The sequence below is a fragment of the Pezoporus wallicus genome, unplaced genomic scaffold (genome assembly GCF_028554395.1).
Source record: "Pezoporus wallicus isolate ANWC-B61680 ecotype Strahan unplaced genomic scaffold, APGP_CSIRO_Pwel_v1 contig_6484, whole genome shotgun sequence".
Classification (NCBI taxonomy): Eukaryota; Metazoa; Chordata; class Aves; order Psittaciformes; family Psittacidae; genus Pezoporus; species Pezoporus wallicus.
Genome location: NW_026638903.1, coordinates 3,630,515 through 3,653,205, shown reverse-complemented (window position 1 = coordinate 3,653,205; position 22,691 = coordinate 3,630,515). Strand labels below are relative to the sequence as shown.

The 22,691-nt window shown below is 39.2% G+C and overlaps 1 protein-coding gene across 2 annotated transcripts; it reads left to right on the top strand.

Moving 5' to 3' along the window:
* Window positions 1-51: 51 nt before the first annotated feature.
* TOMM70 (translocase of outer mitochondrial membrane 70) lies at window positions 52-22,613 on the top strand. Of its 2 annotated transcripts, XM_057413043.1 has the most exons (12): window positions 52-354; window positions 8,617-8,790; window positions 9,568-9,694; window positions 11,663-11,772; window positions 13,484-13,632; window positions 14,773-14,980; window positions 15,568-15,702; window positions 16,861-16,968; window positions 17,673-17,789; window positions 18,635-18,732; window positions 19,220-19,342; window positions 20,465-22,613. In XM_057413043.1, the coding sequence occupies exons 1-12, from the start codon at window positions 100-102 to the stop codon at window positions 20,616-20,618; spliced, it is 1,758 nt and encodes a 585-aa protein (XP_057269026.1). In that variant the 5' UTR covers window positions 52-99; the 3' UTR covers window positions 20,619-22,613. The 2 variants fall into 2 exon arrangements, with proteins under 2 accessions (XP_057269026.1, XP_057269027.1); XM_057413044.1 differs by lacking the exon at window positions 19,220-19,342.
* Window positions 22,614-22,691: the final 78 nt, after the last annotated feature.

Below are 22,691 nucleotides of genomic sequence, written 5' to 3'. Positions count from 1 at the left end.
TGCACGACCCGTGCCCTTCCGCCGTGACCCGGGTGTTCGGTGACTCTTTCCCTCCACTCTTGTCCCGTCCCTTCTCGCGGGCGGCGGTGAGAGCGCGTCATGGCCGCCTCGAAGCCCGTGGAGGCGGCGGGCGGCGGCGGCGGCGCGGGGCTGTCTCGCTGGCAGCTGGCGTTGGTGCTGGGAGCGCCGATTCTGCTGGGAGCTGGCGCGCTGTACCTGTGGGGTCGGCGGGCGGCCCGCCGCGGCAGCAAGGGCGCGAGCGAGCGGAAGACCCCTGAGGGGCGGGCGAGCCCTGGGCCCTGCGGCGGCGGCGGCGGCGGCGGGCAGCCCGATGGGCCCGGCCACGAAGAGACGGTGAGCGCGTGCCGGCGGCGGTTGGCGCGAACCGGTCCACAGCTCACGCCGCGCGCTGCGGCCGTTAGCCCCGCCGACGGGGAGAGGAGAAGGCCGGGCTTTGACCGTCAGAGATGGGGCTTGCCTCTGCCGCCCTCAGCGGGCATGGGGGGTCCGGGGCTGAGCTCATCGGCTGGGGACGCGGGGGGCTGGAGGGCGGGTGTTCCGTCGGCGGTGAGGTCGGGGGGTGGCCCGTCTCCGGTCAGCGGGCGACAGAGTCCGGTAGGCCAGGCCACTGGCCCCGTCTAAAAAGCGGATGTCAGGAGTCGGGATACAGGCCCTGGGGGACGCCAGTGAGGGGACAGAGTCATGCTGCAGCTCGGGTGCATTCTTTTCGCGCCGAGAGTAAAAGAGCGGGGAGGGCAGACCGTGTAACCGCGAGGGTCTAGCCACCGGCTGTTAAGACATTCACGGGTTTTTTCTCGTTTTGTTGCCGTTGGTAGTACTTTGTTCAGAGTGTGTATGTGTGTTTGTTCCAGTCCTGGTACTGGTACTTGGAAAAGCACGTTACTGAACACGTCTTGTCATGAAGTGTACATCAGTCAGGTGAGTATGGGTCTGACAACGTGCTGCTGTTGGGTGAATGTGTTTCTGCTGAGGTGTGGAATAGTGATGAGTAAGTTGCTTCCAGAAATAGTATTTTGAAAAGGAAATCTGTGGTCTGTTGTGTGTTAGTCTGAGGATACAGCAGAGTTTTAAGGAAACTCAGCCCGAATCTTTTCAAAGTGAAATGTTTTCCAGGGAAATACAAAAGATGCTCTTTCCACACATCTATGGTCACAGCTGTACCATGATAGTCACATTGTATTACTGAGGTGAGGTTACAGTTGACAAACATTACAAACATGGATTTGGCAAACTGATTTGGTTTGATAAGAAAATCTCATTAGGATGTACCTGCATTGTCTTCCCCGTTGTGAAGCACCTGAAATATCTGTCAGACCATGGCATAAACTTCCCATCTGAAATGATCAGAAGACGAAAAAAAAAAACCAAACAACTTTGAGAGACTGGAAGAAGGTCAGTTTAGCCTGGATCATTTAATTGATGGAGATTAGTGTTAGCAAGTGGGCAGACAGCAGCAGGAATGCAGGAGTGGTGAAGAGGGCGGCGCAGATGGTGAATCATAGGTACTCTCCGGCATTCCTGGAAGCCTAGTGAGCTGCAAAAGCTATGCTGGACCCGGAGGCAGTTACTTGAAGGCAGTGATTTGTTCTTTCACGAGCAACAGTACTGAGCAAGTGGTGTACAGAGGACAAATTCAGACATTGTTTACTGTGGTAACTTTGGCTTGTGGCTGCAAACAGCATCTGGCATATTTATGGTAGTGTGCTTGCTATGTGTGAGCTCTGGTTTGCAGGCTGCTTGTGACCTTTGTGTAGCTGCAGTGACTTTGCTATTAATGTGTTATCTCTGGGTTTCTTGGTTGTGTTTCTGAATTGCAGTATGTACTGTCAAATGGTTTGTAGTCATTTTGTAGTTGTACCAAAAGCAGAAACTTCAAACAATTAAACCAGTTATATAGCACTTGATGTAAAATATTGTGTGTCTAGCTCACTCACATTGGACCACAAATTAAATTACTGTAAGACTCTGTGTAGCTAAGAATATGGATATGACTGAGTGTATGATACAGAGTACCTTGAAGAGTGTCATTGCTTATACTATAAAGAAATGAGAGATAAAACTGTAGAAGAATGTATTAGATTTACCTGGTTACATGAGATAATTGTCTAGCTGGTCAAAATATGGCTGCAGCAGGAAACTGAATGTGGCTACAAGTTCCCTTGGCTGCTTTATGTGTGTGTAGAGGATTGCCTTCCCGTTCCTTATACTCAAAGTGGTGATGCCATGTAGATTTCATTTTTCCACATATATTTTATTAGTTATGGATGTTATTAATAAGGCTGTTGATTAAAAATACCACCCCTGAAATGCCCTTTTAACTATCTGCCTTCCTAATGTGGTGAGGTATTTTTTAAACTTGGATTTCAAATACAAATCTATACAGTGGGTTAAAGCCACTAATTCGCAATCTGAACATAAGAGGGAAGTCTCTTGGAATAAAACATACAGGTCAGTAATGAATGTGCTACCAACAGCTGTATGTATGTGTGTGTCAGGTGACTGTGCTTTTACTCATAAATACGACTTAGGGCTCAGACATTTTTGTGCATTTCATTAAATCAGTTTTTGTATCCATTTGATGCTCTGTTCACCGTTTTGAAGACATAACCTTGATTTCTTTTTTTTTTTTTTGAAAATACATAGAGTCTAAAATGTTAGTTGTTCTTTGTTCAGATTTATTTTGCATACAGTTCAAGCTTTTCTTTTACATGCCTTAGAGGCCTCACGTTTTTTTCCCCAGGCTGTGCCTGCAGTAGGGGATTCTCCTGGCATAGATGCAGTGACCATGTGTGTGATCTGTGACTGACGCGTTGGCAGAAGCCCTTAGCATAGGTACTATATTGGGAAGAGCTGAATTGCTTTTCAGATTCTGTCTCCTGTAAGCACAGCTTTTCAGAAGTACAGTCAACTGGTATTATTGGACCAGTTAAGTGCTGATGAAAAAACTGTGTTTATGGATGACTCACAGAGGTTGGGAAGTCAAATTGCATCTGTTAATTACAGAAGCTGTCATTGTTTCTTGTAATTTAGATGGAATGTTTTAGTTACTCAGTACCAGCAGTTGTTTTTTACATGCTTGCTTAGATTGTAGTGAATGGTGCATAACTTAAGCCTGTTGGAGTAGTAAACTGCTTTGTATTTATTGCATTAATTGATACCCGGTTGATTAATGGTGTTTTTTTCCTTACTCCATGATAAACTTAGCAAGTTAATACCCTCCTTGTCTTGACAGGGGCATACACTGGTTAGTCAGTGAGACAATGTGTTGGTTGGTTCTGTTTGTTTTTTTTTTTCTTTCTCCTTAAGTTGAAATCACTTCCTTTTCCAAGTCTGTGATAGCCCAATTCTAACCTCCTTACTCTTTCACCAGTTCCGTAGGGCAGTGCTGTGGTTTTAGTATGTGAGGAAGCACCAGACAGAGATTCTTGAATTGTTTAGTCAGCATTGTATATTGCAGACAAAGCCATTTGGGTTCATAGCTTTTCACTATCTTTGCACATTTTCTTCTGAACTGAATATAGTCCTTGAGTGCAATGGTGGTTGAATGTGGCCAAACTCCTTGGCTTGTATGGTGTTACCATTGGGCTCAACAGCCAACTAGTATGGCTTGTTTCCATTATCTATCTTAACAGCAATTGCCAAATGTTGCCTATCTCACTGCTGTGACATTAGATCAGTATATGAGCAAATTAAACCTCTTTATCTAGATATATTTATGTCAATACTTATTCTGAATTGATCTAAGCAAAGTACATAAAAAGTCATTTCTGTTGTACCATGCACCTGTTGCCTCATCAGTCTCACTATTGACTTACTGTAAGTCTTCTATTTTCCATGCCAGCTGTAGTGGACAGGTGTACTAAATGTGTGTATGATAGCAGTAAAACAATTGTTAGACTCTGAGTAGCTCATGTGCAGCTGGCTTGTTTGTGGTAGGCATGAATGGCAAACTCATTTAAAAGCAAGGTGACTGTAATCTTGAGCTTAATTATTTCTAATTATATCCATCCTTGCTTGGGCTCTGAATTTACATCTTAAACTTACGTGGACATACTTTTTCTCATAGTGGTTTTAGTGCTAAAGAGAATCTCAAAGCCATTTGTACTCTTTTAATGACTTTTTAGTATAGGTCTGAGATAAGAAGTGAGATGAAAAGTGAATGTTAGCCAAAACAATACCTTTTTTAAAATTTTACTTGATCTCATCAAGAGATTCAGACTGGGGCTATTTTTTCTTTGCAGGTGGATGAGTTAAGATGGCTGAAGGCGTAGTCCTCTTCCATGTCATCTGTCAGACAAGGGCTCATACAAATCCTTTTCACCCAAAACAAAATGCTGAAACTCCCTGCTTGTGCTTCTGTTGTGAATCACTTTTGTCGTTGGCTGGCAGCAAATTTGTTGTTCCGTTTTAAAAAATAATCTCCCTCAAATACATAAAGTTCTGAACTGCTAGTTTAACCATGTTGGCATTGCTGAGGGTTACTGTATAAAGCTTTATTATTCGTGCAGATGGCAGTCTGTTGCTATTAAGTTGCTGCTGTTTGCATGCAGCTTCTTAACATTTTGTGAGGAAAGCACATTTGCTGAGGTTAAAGTAACAGTTAAGAAATTTTTGTTAGTGCTATCTAGTCTTTACACAGTTAGCAATCTGCTTATTTAGTTACCTAGATAACGGAGGGCTTTTCAAGTGCACAAGTGTCCTTTGGTTTAAACTTTGTTTTAAGACTAGTTAGTGAACAGTTGCTGAAAGCGATCCTGAGATGTTACTTTTTATGTGACTGCAGATAACTTCCGATGTTTTCATTTATACTGCCTTAGCTATAATTGGTTGTGGACTTCCATTCACTTTATTGAGCTGGCTTGCAGAGATTTTTTGACCAGAAGATGACAAACTGAGAGTTTTTCTTGTCTAACCTTCAGCACAGGAGCAAATATGTCCAGTGCACCACATAGAAAGGCAATGGGTCAGGTGAGGAGAAGCAGTGAAGTTGGAAAGTAATGTCGAGTATTATTATATTTGCCAGAAAATGGAAGCAGAAACTTGTGCATCATGTTTGCATACATAATCAGTTTCTTACTAGTGTACGTTGTCAATGCAGCAACTGAGAAGGACTGGAGGGATGAGAAGCAGCAGCCGAAAACATTTTGTCAGTTAAATCTAAGGCTTGTAAAACTTCCAGAAATGGATCTTTTGCTAAGAATCAATTTTTGTATTCCCGTTTGTGCTATTATGAAAAGGTATTGCAGCATATAATGTGACATGAGTTCTTTAATTAAAAAGCCAAGCCAAGCCATCAGCTAAAAACCCCAAACCCAGCAACAAGAAACAAAAGCATACCAAAGGAAGACACTAATGAGATTCAGCATTTTAGTGGGTGTTGCTTCATCAGGTTATACTGCAGATAGTTAAGTTGAAATATGTCACTTGAACTGAAATTATTAAGTGTGGGGGGAGAGGTTATGAATGTTCTTTAAAATGTCACAAAATTAAAGTAAAAACTTTGTTTTGGTTTTGTTCCTTAATTTGATCAGTTTTATACTGGAGCTGTAAATTGATCCACTATTTTCTCCTATGTTTTCTATGGTTAAAGAGTTTCGTGATTATTAAGAAAATAAATCTCATCAGAATAATTATTTAAAATTAGAGCTTAAAACCTGTGTTTTATCACCATTTGGGCTTCAAGATATTGATGCAGTATTTTGTTAATTTAAATGCATAAATTCTGTACAGCCTCTGTGGGATCCATTTGTCATGGGTATGAGCTGCTAAGTGACTCTTTTGTCATTTAAGTCGTTACCAGAATAGGCTTATTGAAGATAGAGCTGTATCTGCCTTTGAGTTTAAAATGTTGGCTGTTCAATTCAACAGTGTATTGCATGCAGACTAAGATTGCAGAGATAAACCATCTAAGAGGTAGGAGTCTAGTTTAAGGCAGCGTAAACAAACAAAACTCAGTTGATTTCTTTCTTGCCATAGGCATTACTGATAACTTTATTACATGATAGCATTTTGTGCTCCAACTCTTTTCTTACCCTCAAATTATACAATGCATGAGGCAGAGTAACCATGGAGCTAGCATCTATTTGATGATTCAGTTCTGTATAGTTGGTTGTGTGGTTTGTGTCCTACTGTTACTCAAATCTTACTGTGATAACAGTTACTAGTTTTAATTGGCTTTCCTGTGGCACCATGCCTGTACTCTGTAAAGTTTTTGGTCCTTGTTGTATGTACATAGATTAGTTTGAAGACTTTAGGCTTCCCAAGAGCCAGTAGAGCACCAGTGACAGCCCCAGAACTACAGATCTCTTGCTTCCAGTTACAGTTCCTATCCCATATCTGACACTGGAGCAGCCATTGCATTTGGATATTATCCAGTAGTTCTCATCTGTAGCATGTGTGTTTATGCAGGCATTGTAGTGCAGTTCTGTCAAAGTGCACAGGGTGAAGATGATGGACTGGTCAGGCTGAGGCACATGTAGGGGTACCATATCCCTGAGCTACAGGAATTGGCAGTGATCATAAAGTAGTAATCTAGTTGTACTGTAGGCTTAATCTCTGCAGTCTTAAATAATCTGCATACTGAGAACACATGTATGAATGTTGCAGCATGGCCCACATCTTGTGTTTTTTCTTTTTGGTAGCAAGTAAGTGTGAATAGCACTGAATTTTGTATATTATTGTAGAAGGACATTGCTAATATGATTTGCTGTAGAAATGCAGAAGGAAAAATAAAGCTGACTTTCATGCATTTAAGTTTGCTGCATATGCTTAACCCTTCCCTTAGTTAAAAGAGCAGCATTGTTGTATAAGGAGCTAAATTTAGGTCGTACTGAAATAAGTGTAACCTTTTCAGACTTGGGTTATGTTTTAGAGAAACAGCTTATCAAATACATAGTTATTTGGCTGTCAGTAAAAATATTTGCACTCTAATTCTGATCTGTGTATCCACAGAGTTACACACAGTGTGTGAAAACAGGTGAAGTAAATAATCTTTTATCAGTTTGAATCCAAAACATTTAAGCCCCCCAAAAAGTCTAAAAGCCATGCTGATTACCTTGTTCTGTGAACAATGGAGATATGCAGACTGACTTCCTACAAGCCCAGTGATTGGTGACCCATGTGAGAAGAGCTTTTCTGGCAGTAGGGATATTTAAGAAATTGCCTCCCTTATATGGTTTCACTTGTCTTCAAGAGTGCCTTTGTTCTATTTGGATGCCTATTTTTATTTAAAAACTAATGCCGGTACCCGTTATCTGATTCTCTTATTCCATGATTGGAAACTAGTCCTTTAAAGAGGGGTTGTGCAGCAACTCCTGGGTTTCATTCAGGTTTTCAGTTTTAAAAATCATTTAGATGCTAAAAATGATCAGGCTGGCATGAAATGAGTGGACTTTAAGATAAAGAGGCTGATGAAATGCAAAGATGCTTTCAGGTTTGTCTTATAGTAATCTGGGTGTAGTTTGATGCTGGCAGTGGATGAGGTGAGAGAGGAGGCAGAAGTATGGTTAAAGAGCAGTATTGGCAATTGCCAGCAAGTTATAGATGATCTTTTCAGTGCATGTCATTCAACAGGTGAGATGTAGTGAATTCTGCAGCTATTTAAGGTGTTAACTGCCCCCAGTTTGTATTCTTTCCCTCAGAGGGGTTGGTAAGATGACACGTGTGTTCATACCTCTGTTCATTTTGGTCTGGCATGTTAGCCTGAACTGCCCCAAAATGTTGATCCTTAAATCTAGGCTATCAAAGAGGAGCAGAAATCCACAAGGTATATATTAGGTGTTTTTGCAGCTCTATATTTCTGGAGTGTGGCTCACACCCCTTTGATACAAAGAGAAGTTTTTCCATCTAATTCCATATAAGCCACAATATTTGATAACTGTTCTTTAAATCTTGGGGTTGCAGGTAGCAGTGTTAGTTTCTGCAGAAAGGCAGATGGTCAACAGGCAGTGCAGAATGTGAAGATTCATTTAGCAGGGTCATAGGCCGGTTACCCAAGTTTTCCATCTGCAGCTAAGAATGACTGTGATGGTGCAGCACTTTGTATTAGCAGTTGGATGAAGCTGTGGAGGAGTTAGCTGTAAAGTTAGTTTGTCTAGTGTATAGAAGGCAGAACAGCTTTGTTTTCCTTACAGGTTTTATTTTTCTTGCTCAGTAGGTTTTCCACAGAGTGTTTTCTGTGTTTAATTCATAGTCTTCTCAGTCAGCTCTGGTCTCACAAGCTCTGTGTATTTGAGTAGGAAACTTTTCCTATTTGAATTACTTGGAGGGCTTTGTTGTCTTTGCATATTTAGTCTTTGGAGAAATAACATATCTTTATTGGTTCTAGTGATCACCAGTCATGTAAAATTAAAACCTGCTTAGCTTTCCAAAAAGGAATTACCACATTGTTTGATACTGTTATAGTGAATCTTTTGGAAAGTTGATGTCTCCTCTCTGATACACTTGCAAAAGAAAATCGGTTGTGTTTTCCCAGGAAATGGGAGGATTGAGATTTTTCAGCAGTCTAGGCTAGAGTTTACTGCTCAGATCCATTGTATATCTTTGAAGATCAGTGTGCTTTTCTTATTTGAACTGTCCTATTACTTCCTTTTTCAGAGCCCTCTTGATAGAGCCCAAGCTGCTAAGAACAAAGGAAACAAATACTTTAAAGCAGGAAAGTATGAGCAAGCTATTCAGTGTTATACTGAGGCTATCAGCCTGTGCCCTCCTGAGAAAAACCTTGATCTTTCTACCTTCTATCAAAATAGAGCTGCTGCATATGAACAACTGGTAAGAAGTTAAAGATAATTGTTTATTTTTAAAAATTTCAATGTTAATTGTGTATTTTGTCACTTTTGTCCACTGAAAGATCCCAGGTGGAGATATCTGCTGCCTTCACAAGACACTCTTGCTTGCAGTTATTTTTCACTAGCTCATTGTGCTTTTTCACATACAAATAAAACTTCTGTTAACTATTCTCAATCTATGTTCTATAATTCTTATGTGTCCCTTTCTTGTAAGACAAGCTTTTAATTTCTTATCCTCTGGAACAGTTTTCTTGCATACAAGTTAATTTTGCTTCTCTATACTAGAGTGCTTCTTTAACTTAGGTTAAAAGCTAGGTGAAAGGCGAAATATTTGAGTGGATGCTACTTCAAAAGTTGAACAAATATCCCAGAAATTCTGCTAAAGCCTAAGACTTAAGTTTTGCATGTGTGGAAGGGGTTTAGCACTTTGTTGAACTTGTTTGTTGGTTTTCATTACGTTTAAATCTTTTTTCTTCAAATCGGCTCATTGTCTTCTCCCATATGCTTTGCACAACTACCTAGATTTGTCTTTCTGTAGGAATTCCTTTTCTGTTTTGTGGCTGTTCTGGTGCAAGTGGCTTGCAGTGGTGCCTGGCAGTTTCTTACTGAGAAACTTGTAGAAATAGAAGCAAGCAGGTAGAACCAGGGCCCTGGGAATTGATGCTACTATCAGGTGGCATGACCCTGGAGCTGGTAGTAGAAAGCTAATATAATGCAGCTGAGTGGGGCCTCTCTCACTGTGTTGTTTTTCTGCCCACAGCAAAAATGGACAGAGGTGGCACAAGACTGCACAAAGGCTGTTGAGCTTAATCCTAAATATGTAAAAGCTCTCTTCAGACGTGCAAAGGCTCATGAGAAGCTAGACAATAAGAAGGAATGTTTAGAAGGTGAGTTTCTCTTGATGTGTATACTTGAAAGCGGAATTAGCTCAGGTGCTTTGGAAGTAACTTCTGGGATGGTTTTACTTCTGTAGCTAGAGTAATACAGAATTACTTATTTAAAACCATTCATAGCTACCGCAACTAGATTTTATTTGCTTGTAGAAACCTTTTCCCAGTTTTCAAGCTCTCATCTGCTTTTATCTGAAATAGCTGCTGAGAAATTGAGTTGCCACTCAAGGTCTTATTTTTGAGGATACTCCTGTACTTTAGAATAGAATTCATCTAACATGCTTAGTGGATAATGCAGACAGCAGTTGTTTACTTTCATACAGTAAGCAAACTTTGTTCCCTGTTTATTTTAGTGAAACAATATTACTACAGAAACCAAGGTGGTTTTGCAGGGGGAGATAGATGGTCAGAAACAAGAGTATTAGTCATTTAAATGCATTGGCATTTAGGAAGGGAAAACAGTTTAAGTAGCATTTTGTTTTGATATATAACTGTGATGAAAATTGGAACAGATTTAACTATTTTATTTTATTCTAATATTAACACTACTTATTTGGCAGAAACTGTGTCAAATCCTTCCAGATACTGTTCCTAACAAAATATATTTTGAACTGTCAGGAAACTGTGACTGAGAAGCCATGAAAATTAAGGAGAGCTACAGGTCAGGTGTGTTGTCTGAGGGCTCTTTTAAACTAAGGGACACTGCTTGAAAGGACCCATTTAAATTTCATCAAGTGAAATCATTCCGGCTGTTGTAAGGTTAAAAGGCAAATGAAATTTTCATCTGTACTCACTGTGAAAGAAGGACAGAAAAGGCAGTGCTCTGACTGTCAGATCTGTTAAGTATGTGCAAGAGCTAAGAATCAGGTCTGATAAATTAGAAGGTAAATAAGATGTGGACATTTTATTTATCTATTTGTTTATTTATCTGCTGACATAATGCCTTTCTGCCATGTAAGACCATAGTGAGTAAAAAAGGACTACTTAGGACACTGCACTCCTTATGAGTGCAGTGTATTTTCCTGCAGACTCCAATGTGCTTCCTGTCTGTGCCAGAGTTGTGGGGAGTTTATGTGTAAATGATGGCGTAATAGTACAGCAGCCTAGAATTACAGGAACTATACTAAAGCTCCAGAGTAAGACACTTGTTTTTCAAATGTATTCAAACAATAGGCTTTTTGAATTTCAAGTCCAAACTCTGTTCATCTTCACTGATGTTTAAGTGAAAATTGAATAGGAAAAATCAGTAGTAGTATTGCATTAACTTGGGGATCTAGAGAAATAATGTACCATAACAGCACATTTCACACTGCAAAGCGTGATTCAGGTTACAATAGGTTAACATTTGCAGAGGCTTCTATATGTGACTGATGGTGATGTGATACGGCATAGCACTTTAGACCAGCCAGCAAGGTATCTTTCTTAAACTTCGGGGGGGGGGGGGAGGAAGATACAATATGGGAAGGTTTCTTAAACTGAGGAAGAAGCAAGATATAATGGGACTGAATATTAGTTTTAAGAGTAGACAGTTAGGACCAGTCCCAGAAGAGAAGCTGTGTTAGCAATTTTAATGCGAGCATGAGATGAGCATAATTACTGTCCTCAGAGTTTCAGAATGGTGAGAGCCTCAGCTGGGAGGTACGTATTTTCACTGTTCATCTAAGTGTGTTTGTCTCTAGATAAAACCATTAAGATAAAAATAAATGTAATTTCTTTAATTCACTGTCATGAAGTCCTTTTATCACAAGATCATTTTGGTTACAAATTTATATCTTGGAAAACATGGTAAATACAGCAAATTGGAAGCAGAGGCTTTTACCCTGGAACAGGACATGTATTAGTTTGGTAGACTCATTTTGACAGTGGCACATTTTAGTGTACTCCAGTGACTATCAGAATTTATCTTTAATCTCACTTTTGTGATTTTTTTCTTTTGTTTGTTTGTTCATTTGTTTTGTTTCCTAGATGTCACTGCAGTCTGCATTTTAGAAGCCTTCCAAAACCAGCAGAGTATGTTATTAGCTGATAAAGTTCTTAAACTTCTTGGAAAAGAAAAGGCCAAAGAGAAATATAAGGTAGGTCTTATGATACTGATGACAAATTCTGATTTCACCTGACTGGTTGTTGAAATGTTGGTTGCTGGCATTCTGTTAGTGCTGTACAAGCAAGTCACTGTCTTCATCTGTTGAAGAATCAACACAGTTTTGTACAAGGCTACTATTGTATCAATGCTGTTTTCTTTTGGGACCTGTCCAAAGTTTTTTAAACCTCAGTAGAGATGTCTATTCCTAATAACTGTTTTCTTTTAATAATCAAATTTATTATGATATTCAGCACACCCTCAGTTGATGTGCTGCCCAACCTGGGGCTTTTTCAGACTTGCAACATAATGGAAACAGTATATGTTGGAACAGCAGCAATCAAATGTTCAGTTGGGTATCAGGTGGCTGAGTTAGGGATGTGTGTTGAGATAGGAAGGTTTATACATCATAATAAAAAATGCATAAAAATGTTGGTTCCATATTTAAGGAATAACTTAAAATGAGAAGAATTATGATTGAGGACTTTTCCCCCCAGGTTATTCTTGGTTTAATAAACAGAAATTTCATGTAGGAAAGATTAAGTTGACAGCAGAATTCCTACCTTTTAGAAAGTGGTAAAATAACATTATTTTAAGGTGGGGTGATGGCTTTTCTAAAAGAGGAAGAAAAGCATTACTTAAAAAATGATGTAGTGTGAAGTCACATCTATTTAATAGTGGTCAGACTTCCCAAGTCTGTCTTAAGAAATATGCCTTCATTTCCTAACTACTACAGATTACTTCTGACATTCAGTTTGTCCAAGTCTGTCGCTGTTTCTGTTTCATTTCTGTGAGTAGGTCCTCATACCTGTACTTTCCTATTTTGGCACTCAGATGTGTTTGTGTTGCTATTTGGAAACTGCAGAAAAGAGAAGTATGCAAATGCAAGGGTAGCAAGGAGCAGTCATTTTAAGTGGCTGTAGGTTTACAAAAAAGTTGGAATAGGTATTAGAACATTCTCACCTGTTATTAAAATATTCTTGCTTGGTTTTTTGTGCTGGTGGTTGAATACCAAAATCCATGTTGGGTTTGAAATGCTGAATTTCTTTCCTATAGAAACTCAGACTTTTCTTGCAGGAGAGACTGAATTGTAATTCTCATGTACAGTGTTTGTTTCGAGCAAGGAGTGTTTATTGGCTGTTGAAAAGATTTTGTACCTGAGAGGTGTTACTTCTGGGACTTCAAGTAAAATGTGTGGTATCTGGACCGATCTCCATATAGAATTAGGATATTGCCTCATTAGTCTTCATATCAGCGATAGCAGCTTCTCTTGGGCAGGTTGGGGAGAAAAAGGGCAAATTTCATTCAGAATCTACTTGAATTTAGGTTCATACTTAAATCACCAGCTCACATTTTTCACCTTATTTATGTGCACACATACTGCTTAAGTATATCTACCCAATGCCTTATAATACCCTAAGAGTCTTCATTTCTGGCCACACATGCAGAAATTTACTATCTCCATCCTCTTGAATATGTTCACTTTATTTCTAGTGGTGATGTGTGTTGTGATCTGAAGTTTAAATAAACGCTGAACGTCAAACTGTCAAATCAAAAGTATCAGACTATCAAATGAGATAGTAGAAAGTCAAACACTGGTTCTTTCATGAATTATATTTTTATAACCATATTTGTTTATCCATTGCCATATATTTGCCATCTGATCTTACCATCTAATGACTTGAAATTACATTTCTCTGTTTCAGAATCGTGAGCCTCTGATGCCCTCACCACAGTTCATTAAATCCTACTTCAGTTCTTTCACAGATGATATAATCTCCCAGCCTTTGCTTAAGGGTGAGAAATCAGATGAAGATAAGGATAAGGAGGGAGAGGCTTCTGAAGTAAAAGAAAAGTGAGTGTACAGTACAGTTGGGTGTTGTTTGGTGCTGGAATTAAGTTTGCAGTAATTTTTACATTCTGCTCAGTGTAACTTGCTGTTGTTTTTATAGTAGTTGGCATGGGAACTCCTGTGGTAATAAAGTGAGCCTATGAAATGAGATCAGTATTAAAAATGAAACTTTTATGAAAGCTGACTAGTTAGTTCCAAAGCCCTACTAAATAGAGAAAGGACAATGAGATTGGGGAGATACACTAAATACTTACAACAGTATCATAGTAAATTTTAGGAGATGGGAGGACTAAAGAGTGCTGAATGATGCTTCTGGAGAAAGGAGTGCTTTATACTGAAGGACACTTTCCAAGGAAGAGAGCAAGTTTGGATTGGATGGGAGAAGACAAGCTAGGAAAAGGGTCTTTGTTAATTAAAACTGTGAACTTACAGCAGCTTGGGCTAAAAGGGCATTTTAACTTTCTGGAATCAGAATGCACATAAATGAGAGGTTTGCTCTGACAAAGAAAAGCTTGAGCTTTTTTGTTTTTTGAGTAGCGCTTGAGGACTTTATGAATGGTGCTTTCACTTACTATGCTGCTTTCCAGTTTAGTTTTGGAACGTATCACTGCTGTCAGTATGGAAAACCTTACAGACAGTGTTAGGATTTTATTTATTTATTTATTTTTTAGGTAAGATAGAATGTCCCTATCTACAGGCAGATTCACTGAATACAGAACACTTAGCTGAGGACAAGGCAGTGCTTACCATAAATTTTGCTGTTAAATCCTTCCATGTATAAACAGCACATTGCTAGGTTTGATGTTTCACTTTCTTGCCCTGGAATTCCATTCCAGCCCTCTTGTTTTAAAGCAGATTATCGCTGCCCTTAATATGAAATAAAATTTCAGGGGCAAATGAAGCTCAAGTTCAAGAGCTTTAAAACATTTTTTATTCATTATTTCAAATGTAATTTGGCCATTCTTTGTCTGAATTGTTTCCAGTCTGTGATGGCTCGTCCAAGAATATTTGTAATTTATTTATTATGCTGGTGGTGTAACAGTGTAGCAAAAGTTAGTATTTGTTATGATTAAATGAAAAATCTGAACTGAAATTGCAGTGAATGTATATATGTATACACAACTGTTCTTACATCATTTACAGCTCTGGCTATTTGAGGGCAAAACAATATATGGAAGAAGAGAACTATGACAAAATTATCAGTGAAAGCACAAAAGAAATTGAAGCAAAAGGAAAATACGTGGCAGAAGCTTTGCTTCTGCGAGCTACTTTCTACTTACTTATTGGCAATGCAAATGCTGCCAAACCAGACCTAGATCAGGTCATCAGCATGGAAGATGCAAATGTGAAGGTAAGAATCTGTCACGTCTGGATTATAGTTTGGGTTGAGAAAATGTAGAATTTTGATAAACTTCCATTATAGTGCAAGAAGTTGTTTTTCAAAGTATTTTCAGGTACTTTAATGGGAGTGTTCTGGTTTATTTACTGTTTTGTCTTATTTTTTTCAAAAGGCATGTTGATTTTTCTGAGACAGCTGTGCTAAATAGTACAAACAAAAGAACAGAGGAAGTTGAATGAACTGGAGGCTTACCCAGCCCAAAATAGTGGTTCATAGATAAGAGAAAAATGTTAATTGTACTTGCATATTGAACTGCTTCACAAAATGTTGGTGTAGTTCTAAGTATAGGGAACCTGTCTTATGAAAGTATTTTTAGGGGTTTGGAAGTCCACTGAGATGGAAGCATAGACTGACGTATTTGAAATTAAGCAAGGGGGTTGATTCATTTAGATTCAGTATGAAATTTACGCCTGGTTAGAATGAATGAAATCTGTCAGTAGGAGAAACGACTCAAATGAAAAATTTACTGTAATTGTAACAAAGCCTTAAATCTGAGGGAATGCTGGAGTGGTTGATGTTTCTTTGAACTTGTTTTACAGCTCCGAGCTAATGCTCTGATCAAACGAGGAAGTATGTATATGCAGCAGCAGCAACCTATGTTGTCCACTCAAGATTTCAACATGGCTGCTGATATTGATCCTCAGAATGCGGATGTTTACCACCATCGAGGACAAGTAAGACACATTAGAGATCTCGTCCCAGTACCTGGATATTTCAATATATACAAAAATAAAGATCTGTATATCATTGGAGACACTTTATACTATTTGTGGCAGAAAACCATGAACTCCTAATTTGAGACTGTTGCAGAATAAACACATAGTTTTATTTGCTGTTCTGGTCAGGCAGAAACAGTTTACTCTGCATTTTTCCTACAACTACAGGAGTAACAGAGGTTCAGCCCTCTATCAATACAAACTGACTTAAAAGTTCTAGGCCTTATATACGTTTACAGCAGATATAAGTTGCCCAGTGAAGGGGCCTCATATGTCAGAGCAGCATCTGCAAAGAAGCTTTGTTACAGCAGATGTAACATGTTCTTTGATAATTCAGTGTCTCTAGCACTGTGGCCTAGACTTGCATCTGTTCAGCTCATCCCTCTCTGCCTTGTGATGCTGCTGTGTCTTTGACTAACTTCTGAACATGGAGAGGACTGCTTCCACAGAAGTGTAATATAAAAGGTGATGGAATAAAAGAGGAAACACTCCCATATGCAGATGTGCTAAGTCGTATTCATAAGGAAGACTTCTACGGCTTGAGTGCCTCTCTCCATGAATTCATTAGATCTCTTTAATGCTCAGAAACAAGGATGGTGGTGTGTGGTAATTGAGGGGAATGAAAGTTTTCTGCAGGTTGCAAATTGGTGTTTTACAGGAGCTTGACAGTGAAGTGAAAGAATGATGAAGTGAGCTCCTCCTTTGTGGAGGAATGAGAATGTCAAAAAAACCAAGTTGAAATGCAAGCTGGGAAAGCAAAAATGTTGTGACATACAAATAGTCCGTGGGCATTAACTACAGCGAGGCAAAGCAACTTGGGAAAATACAGCATAGTTTTGGAAACTGGACATAATGCTAAAGCAGTAACGGCAACAGCCTAAAATGCAAGCATTCTCAATCCCTGCACGTGCACATTGCCTTTTTGTATCTGAAGCTGGTTTCACTGGTGGCTGTTACTTTATGGCAGTGATTTTTAGTCATGGTTTTTGTAGGTTTCTAGGCAGTTCTGCACCTGAACTGGAGACAAAAAGAGTAACTAATGATAATTGAATTATCACTTAAGCGTATGAAGCACAGATTAAATGCAGAAATAGGATTTTCTTTCATTCTGGCTAGCTGAAAATCCTGCTTGACCAAATTGAAGAAGCTGTGGAAGACTTTGATGAATGTATCCGATTGCGACCGGATTCTGCCTTGGCTCAAGCACAGAAGTGTTTTGCTCTGGTAGGTAACATGCTGGTTATCTAGGTGCTTTTTCTTTTCTATAAAACATACTGTATTTCTCTGCTTTATTACAACTTAACAGAAAAATAGGGCAACAAACATCTGAATATATTTTTAATAAAGTAGGGAAAATATGCAACAGTTTCTTCAGTTGGATTAAGGGTTTGCTGCTTTCATTTTGAACTGTTCATTATTCAGAGCAGATAATTTTTTTCAGTTTTGTGGTAGATCATTCTAATTATAGATCGTTCTAATTGTATCACATGAAATCTAAATAAAGCATTAATGTGGAAAATAGTCATCTTCAAGAAATTGGAAAACAAACCAAAAAACAACCCTATTTCAAGATAGTACAGTATCTCTGTGTGCAGGAATCTTCTGAGGACAGCTTTGTATGGTGTGAACAAGGAGGAATGTTAGGCTTGGAATTTCTAGGCTTTTGAAATAGAGGGAGGTTATTGAGAACTATCAGGCCTAATGGCTTCCTTCTTTCACCCTTTCTCCTCTCCAAGTCCAGTATACCAGACTTGGGTATGTGTTAGGTTCCTGAAACCAGATTTGGTAGATGTACAGGCATGTCATTTTCTGGAACTTGTAATTGTTATGATGCATGCATCTCATGGGAGAGCAGGTAGAGGTCTGATGAGCCTGGGTTTGTGGTGGTGTTTCATTTTTTCCTTCTTTTTTTATTTTATTTTGAATAGTATCGCCAGGCTTATACAGGAAGTAACGCTTTGCCTGTGCAAGTAGCCATGAAGGGCTTCGAAGATGTCATTAAAAAATTTCCAAAGTGTGCTGAAGGTTATGCACTCTATGCTCAGGTATATTTGTCTCTGTCTTAAAGAAAATGCTGCATTTTCTTGCACCTTTTATCTTTGATAACATGCATTTCTTCAAATAATATATGAAGATTTTTACAAATAAGTCCTGGGATAATACATGCTGCTTTAATAAGCTACCTGAACTTATGGGTGTGGGTGTTTGGGGGTATAGGGAGTAGAGGGTGAATCAGTGGAGCAGAATGTAAGTGGTGAGAGTCAAGGGTGGTTTTCAGGAGACAAGAGGTCTGGCATACATTTCCCCTTGAATTCTTGCATGTGTGTGGCATCTCGCTTGATGGATGCCAGGGGTTGTCTAGGTCAGTCAGGATTTAAATGTGTGGTGCCAGGGTAACAGTTTCAGTCTGCTATGAGTGACATGTACTGATCAAGCAGAGTTCAGTACAAATGTTCAGAGTCCACTTGTATTGGAGACTGTAATTTCTTCAATAAGAAAACGTACTTCTGGTTCTAGTGTGGAGCATGTAATCTTCCAAGTTTAAGTAGGTAGGCATGTACGAATGCACTTCCTTTTGGAACAGTTGTGTTTGAGAAAGGAAGAAGTTGAGACTTGCAGGTACAGATTTTCAGAATGGTTTTAACTTGCAGTACACTTAGCATGTTGCTTGTGTAACATTACAGGTGGTACTGTGGTCAGTAATTTGTGCACTTAAAGCTAGGCATTGGATTTTTGAAACTTAACTCTCATAACTGATGTGCCTGGCCTGCTTAATGATAGAGAGCTATCTCTAATCTCGCATTGTCAATATGGTTTTAATTAGAATTAGCCTACCACAGAGTGCATGTTTTGGCTGCTTTTTGACATACAAGTTTCTATTCTGATGCAGGCACTAACTGATCAACAGCAGTTTGGCAAGGCTGATGAAATGTATGATAAATGCATTGACCTTGAGCCAGACAATGCCACTACATATGTTCATAAAGGGTACGTATTGAGTTTGCAATCCTTTTGGTCAAGGCCAGTTGGCATGTTTAGATGAATCAACCTGAATTGAATGTTTTATTGTGAAAACAACTTAGTGGTGTTAAATATATTTCTGTAGTTTCTCTTGACTGAACTGGAAATAAGTTTCAGGAAAGTTTCATTAATTTCATTCCTAATTGCGTATCTACGTGAAGTATATCTGGCTTCTACTTTAGCCCTATCTTAATTTCACTTTGTACTGAAGTTTTCTCTTTCATAAATTAACTTGTAACCAGTCTTCTGGAGAGGGATTAGCCTTTTTTTAGAGTCATTGAACTGGTAACATAACCTGTTGAAATTGACTTACACATACATGTTTTTAAAAGCCATGAAGTTACCGTTACTCTGCATTAGGATTTAAGTACAGTTGAGATTTTATTTTTGCTTATATGATGAGGGTTTTGGGAAGAGTATGTGAAGTTTGTTCTGAGTTTCCTTTCTCTTCTAGTTTACTTCAGCTCCAGTGGAAGCAAGATTTAGACAAAGGGTTAGAACTCATAAGCAAGGCAATTGAAATCGATAACAAATGTGATTTTGCATATGAAACCATGGGAACTATTGAAGTGCAAAGGTAATGTTGAATTGGAATGTTAAGAGTTCTTAGCTGTTTTTGAATTCACAGTAGTCCTTTAGATATCCTTATGGATTTTAAGTTGAACAGGCTCCCCAGGGACGTGGTCACAGTACCAAGCTTGTTAGAATTCAAGGAGCATCTGAACAATGCTTTTAGTCATATGGTTTAGTTTTAGGTAGCCCTTCAAGGAGCAGGGATTTGGACTCAGTGATCCTTATGGATCTCTTCCAACTTAGGATCTTCTGTGATTCTGTCTTCTGAGTGCTGTGCAAGGCCAGCTCTTATCTGGAGTCCTGACTTCTGTAACTCTTGTAAAGCCTTCCTTCCTCTATGGCTTACGATCTGACAAGTTCCCATGTTCACTGTTTTCATGCAGATGGCTCTGTGTATGTTTAAATACGTACCTCCTGCATTTAAAGTGACTTCCTTAATCATTATTAGGCTTCCTCTACACCTCATATAGTGTTTAAACACAATCTTAGAGGACCATTTGTACTGAGGATCCTGAGCTATACTCTCAAGTCTGACAATTTGGGTTTTATTCCAACAGGACTGCAGTTTGAAAGTTCAAAGGATAGAGGAAAGACTAATGAACTATTCTGTAACAGAGTATTCCAGTTAGGCAAAAGTTTGGGGTGTAGCTGAGAGTATAAGAGTTGAGTTTGTTTTTTTTACATGTCTAGCCATCAAAAGGACAGACACTTAAACTGCTTCTGTGAGACATTTTGCAAGCATTTCCTAATCAAATAATATGAGCTCTTGTCTGTGTGCTAGTTTTCCTCTAAAGTATATAAACTCTTTTTTCAAGGGGGATGAGAGTTCATTTAGTTGTCACATCGTATTTTCTGTAAACTTGGTGTCCTATAGAGAACATTTTATCCCACAGTACCACTCATGGGGGCTCTCAAGAGGAAGGTTATATAAGAGCTGTCATAGTTACTTAGGCTTAGTAGCAACTTCTCTCAGTCTGCTCATCATGATCACAAGTTCTTGTGGTGGTTCCTTGCAAAGTAATTTTAAACTGTTAGTAGGGGAGAGTGTAAGGGGAAAAAAAGATGCTGTAGGGATGAAAAGTTTGTTACGCTGGTCTTAATTGGACTGCATTTTGGTTTATTTCAGGGGTAATCTGGATAAAGCCATTGAAATGTTCAACAAAGCTATCAACCTGGCCAAATCTGAAATGGAGATGGCCCACCTCTACTCGCTCTGTGATGCTGCCTATGCCCAGACAGAAGTTGCAAAGAAGTATGGATTGAAACCACCAACACTGTAAAGAAACAAGGAGGAAATGATCTAAAGTGAAGTTGCCCACTTCGGCCAGCCCTAAAGATGCTGTTGCAGACAGCAACCATGTTGAATGGTGGAACTTAGTTTTTTCCCCGCTTGTGGTGTTGTCATTTGCTACATCTGTTAAATGTTTAGGTGTTGTGGGATTGGTTGTTCAAGGAAGTATGCAGTGTTGTATCTTGTTCCTTCTGCAGTAAAAACCTTAAAGCGTGTTAAGGGAAATGAAGTTGCAGGGGAACAAAAGGAAGATACTTTGGCCATGCAAATAAAAACTTCACACTGGTTCATTTTGGGTGATTATGTTGTGGGCAATTTTTGCTTTATCAACCAATATAACAGCATGTTGGGGGTTTTCCTGTTGATTTTAAGGGTAATACTAGTCAGTGCTGTAAAATAGTTTCTTTTTTATATGCAGTTAATCTTTGAGGGTTGATTTTAATTTTGCGAAAAGGAAAAAAATATCTTTCAAAGTGTTTAATAATAGGGTTTTTTTAAGTCAGATGTGGAGAGAATCCCTGTAAATATATGCAAGCATGCAGTCTTCCCTTAAAGCCCCTTCCACCCTCTGCACACCTTACTTAGAAATAGTCTGTGGCAGCTATTAGGGAATTAATTTGATAGTCCTTATGCTCACCCCAGAAAGCCCTAGCATACTATACTGGAGAGCAAGTAAACAGGTTGACTGGGGAAAGAGGTCAGGTAACACTGCTCCAGTCCAGGTTTTACTGGAAGAAAGGCCTTGTTCCTGTGCTGTGGTCCTTACTTGAATGTCACAGGAGATTGTTCTGGAGGATTCAGAGGGACTTTCAATAACAGAAAGCACCGCTGGGTGTATTGCTCCCAAGGTAAAGTCTTGCTTGCATACAATCTTTGTCATCTCTGACTCTTCTGCTTAAATGTAACAGCTAATCCACTGTCTGAATTCTCTTCAGTCTAGAGACTGCAGTGTTCTGATCTGCTCCTTATAACAGATCCTTTGCAGGATTAAGTGAGATAAGGAACAAAGCATAGGCTAAAACTTGAAATAATGGATCTAGAATCTGTACTGGTTTTCTTGTTCCGTAGGCTTTGTCTTGTCCAAGATGACAAATACTGCAGAGAGGAAGCAACTGTTACGCAAGTGGCAGATCAGGAAATCATTAAATACTGGTATAAACTGTTTCCCTCCAGCTGGGAACTTCACAGAGGGCTCTCCTGCTTTGGGTTAATCTTTGGATCTGTGGAAGCCAGTCAGTCCATCTCGCCTCTCCCTGGATTGATGTGGTTGGATCAACCTCATGCTAGTACTTAACTGATGTAGCTTAATTTATTGTACGCTAATTTGGGCTTCTTTCCATCCTGAAATTGTAGGTTTGCTTGTGCTGAATTGTCTGCTGTATTTCAGCTTTTAAAGAAATGAACCATGCTGTGGTCAAACTGTTGTTCTTTAGTTGTGCCACCACCTAGCAGCAGCTTGTATTTTCAGCTTGACCTTGCTTTCTCTCAGCAACTACAATGAGAATTCAAATGGTGGAGAGTAGACATAAAGATTTAATCATTATATTTTAACTAGCTCAGTAGGTGATCAGAAATCATAGCACTGGTGTAGAATTGAAGTCAGTGGAAGGTACTTGCGGCTTCTAAGGACACTGCACATAACAAGTGTCAGCTGTCTTCTGGAACTTCCAGTCTCTGCACTGATGACCTGAGAATAAAAGTACGCCAGACTGACTTGTGTCCTCCTAAGGAGTTTTTATTCGCATGGCCTTACTTACATTGGCATTTTTCCTCCTCACCCCACCTGTACCCCCTTCCTTACCCCACCCAATCAATTAAGGGAAAAAAGCATGTGCTGTTGAACACTAGCATTCCAAATCATCACAGACTTTTGCCTGTTCTTGAACTAGTTTGAAACTGCACTGAAAGGACGCATTGTCTGTAATTTTTTTTTGTAAATGACGTATTACCTGTAAACTGAAAAAATAAATATTACCTTCAAGTATCTCTCTCTGACATGTATAAGAACAGGTTTTGATGAAGGTGTTCTGCAGTGGTGCTCTCTGTTCTTATTTGACGTTGC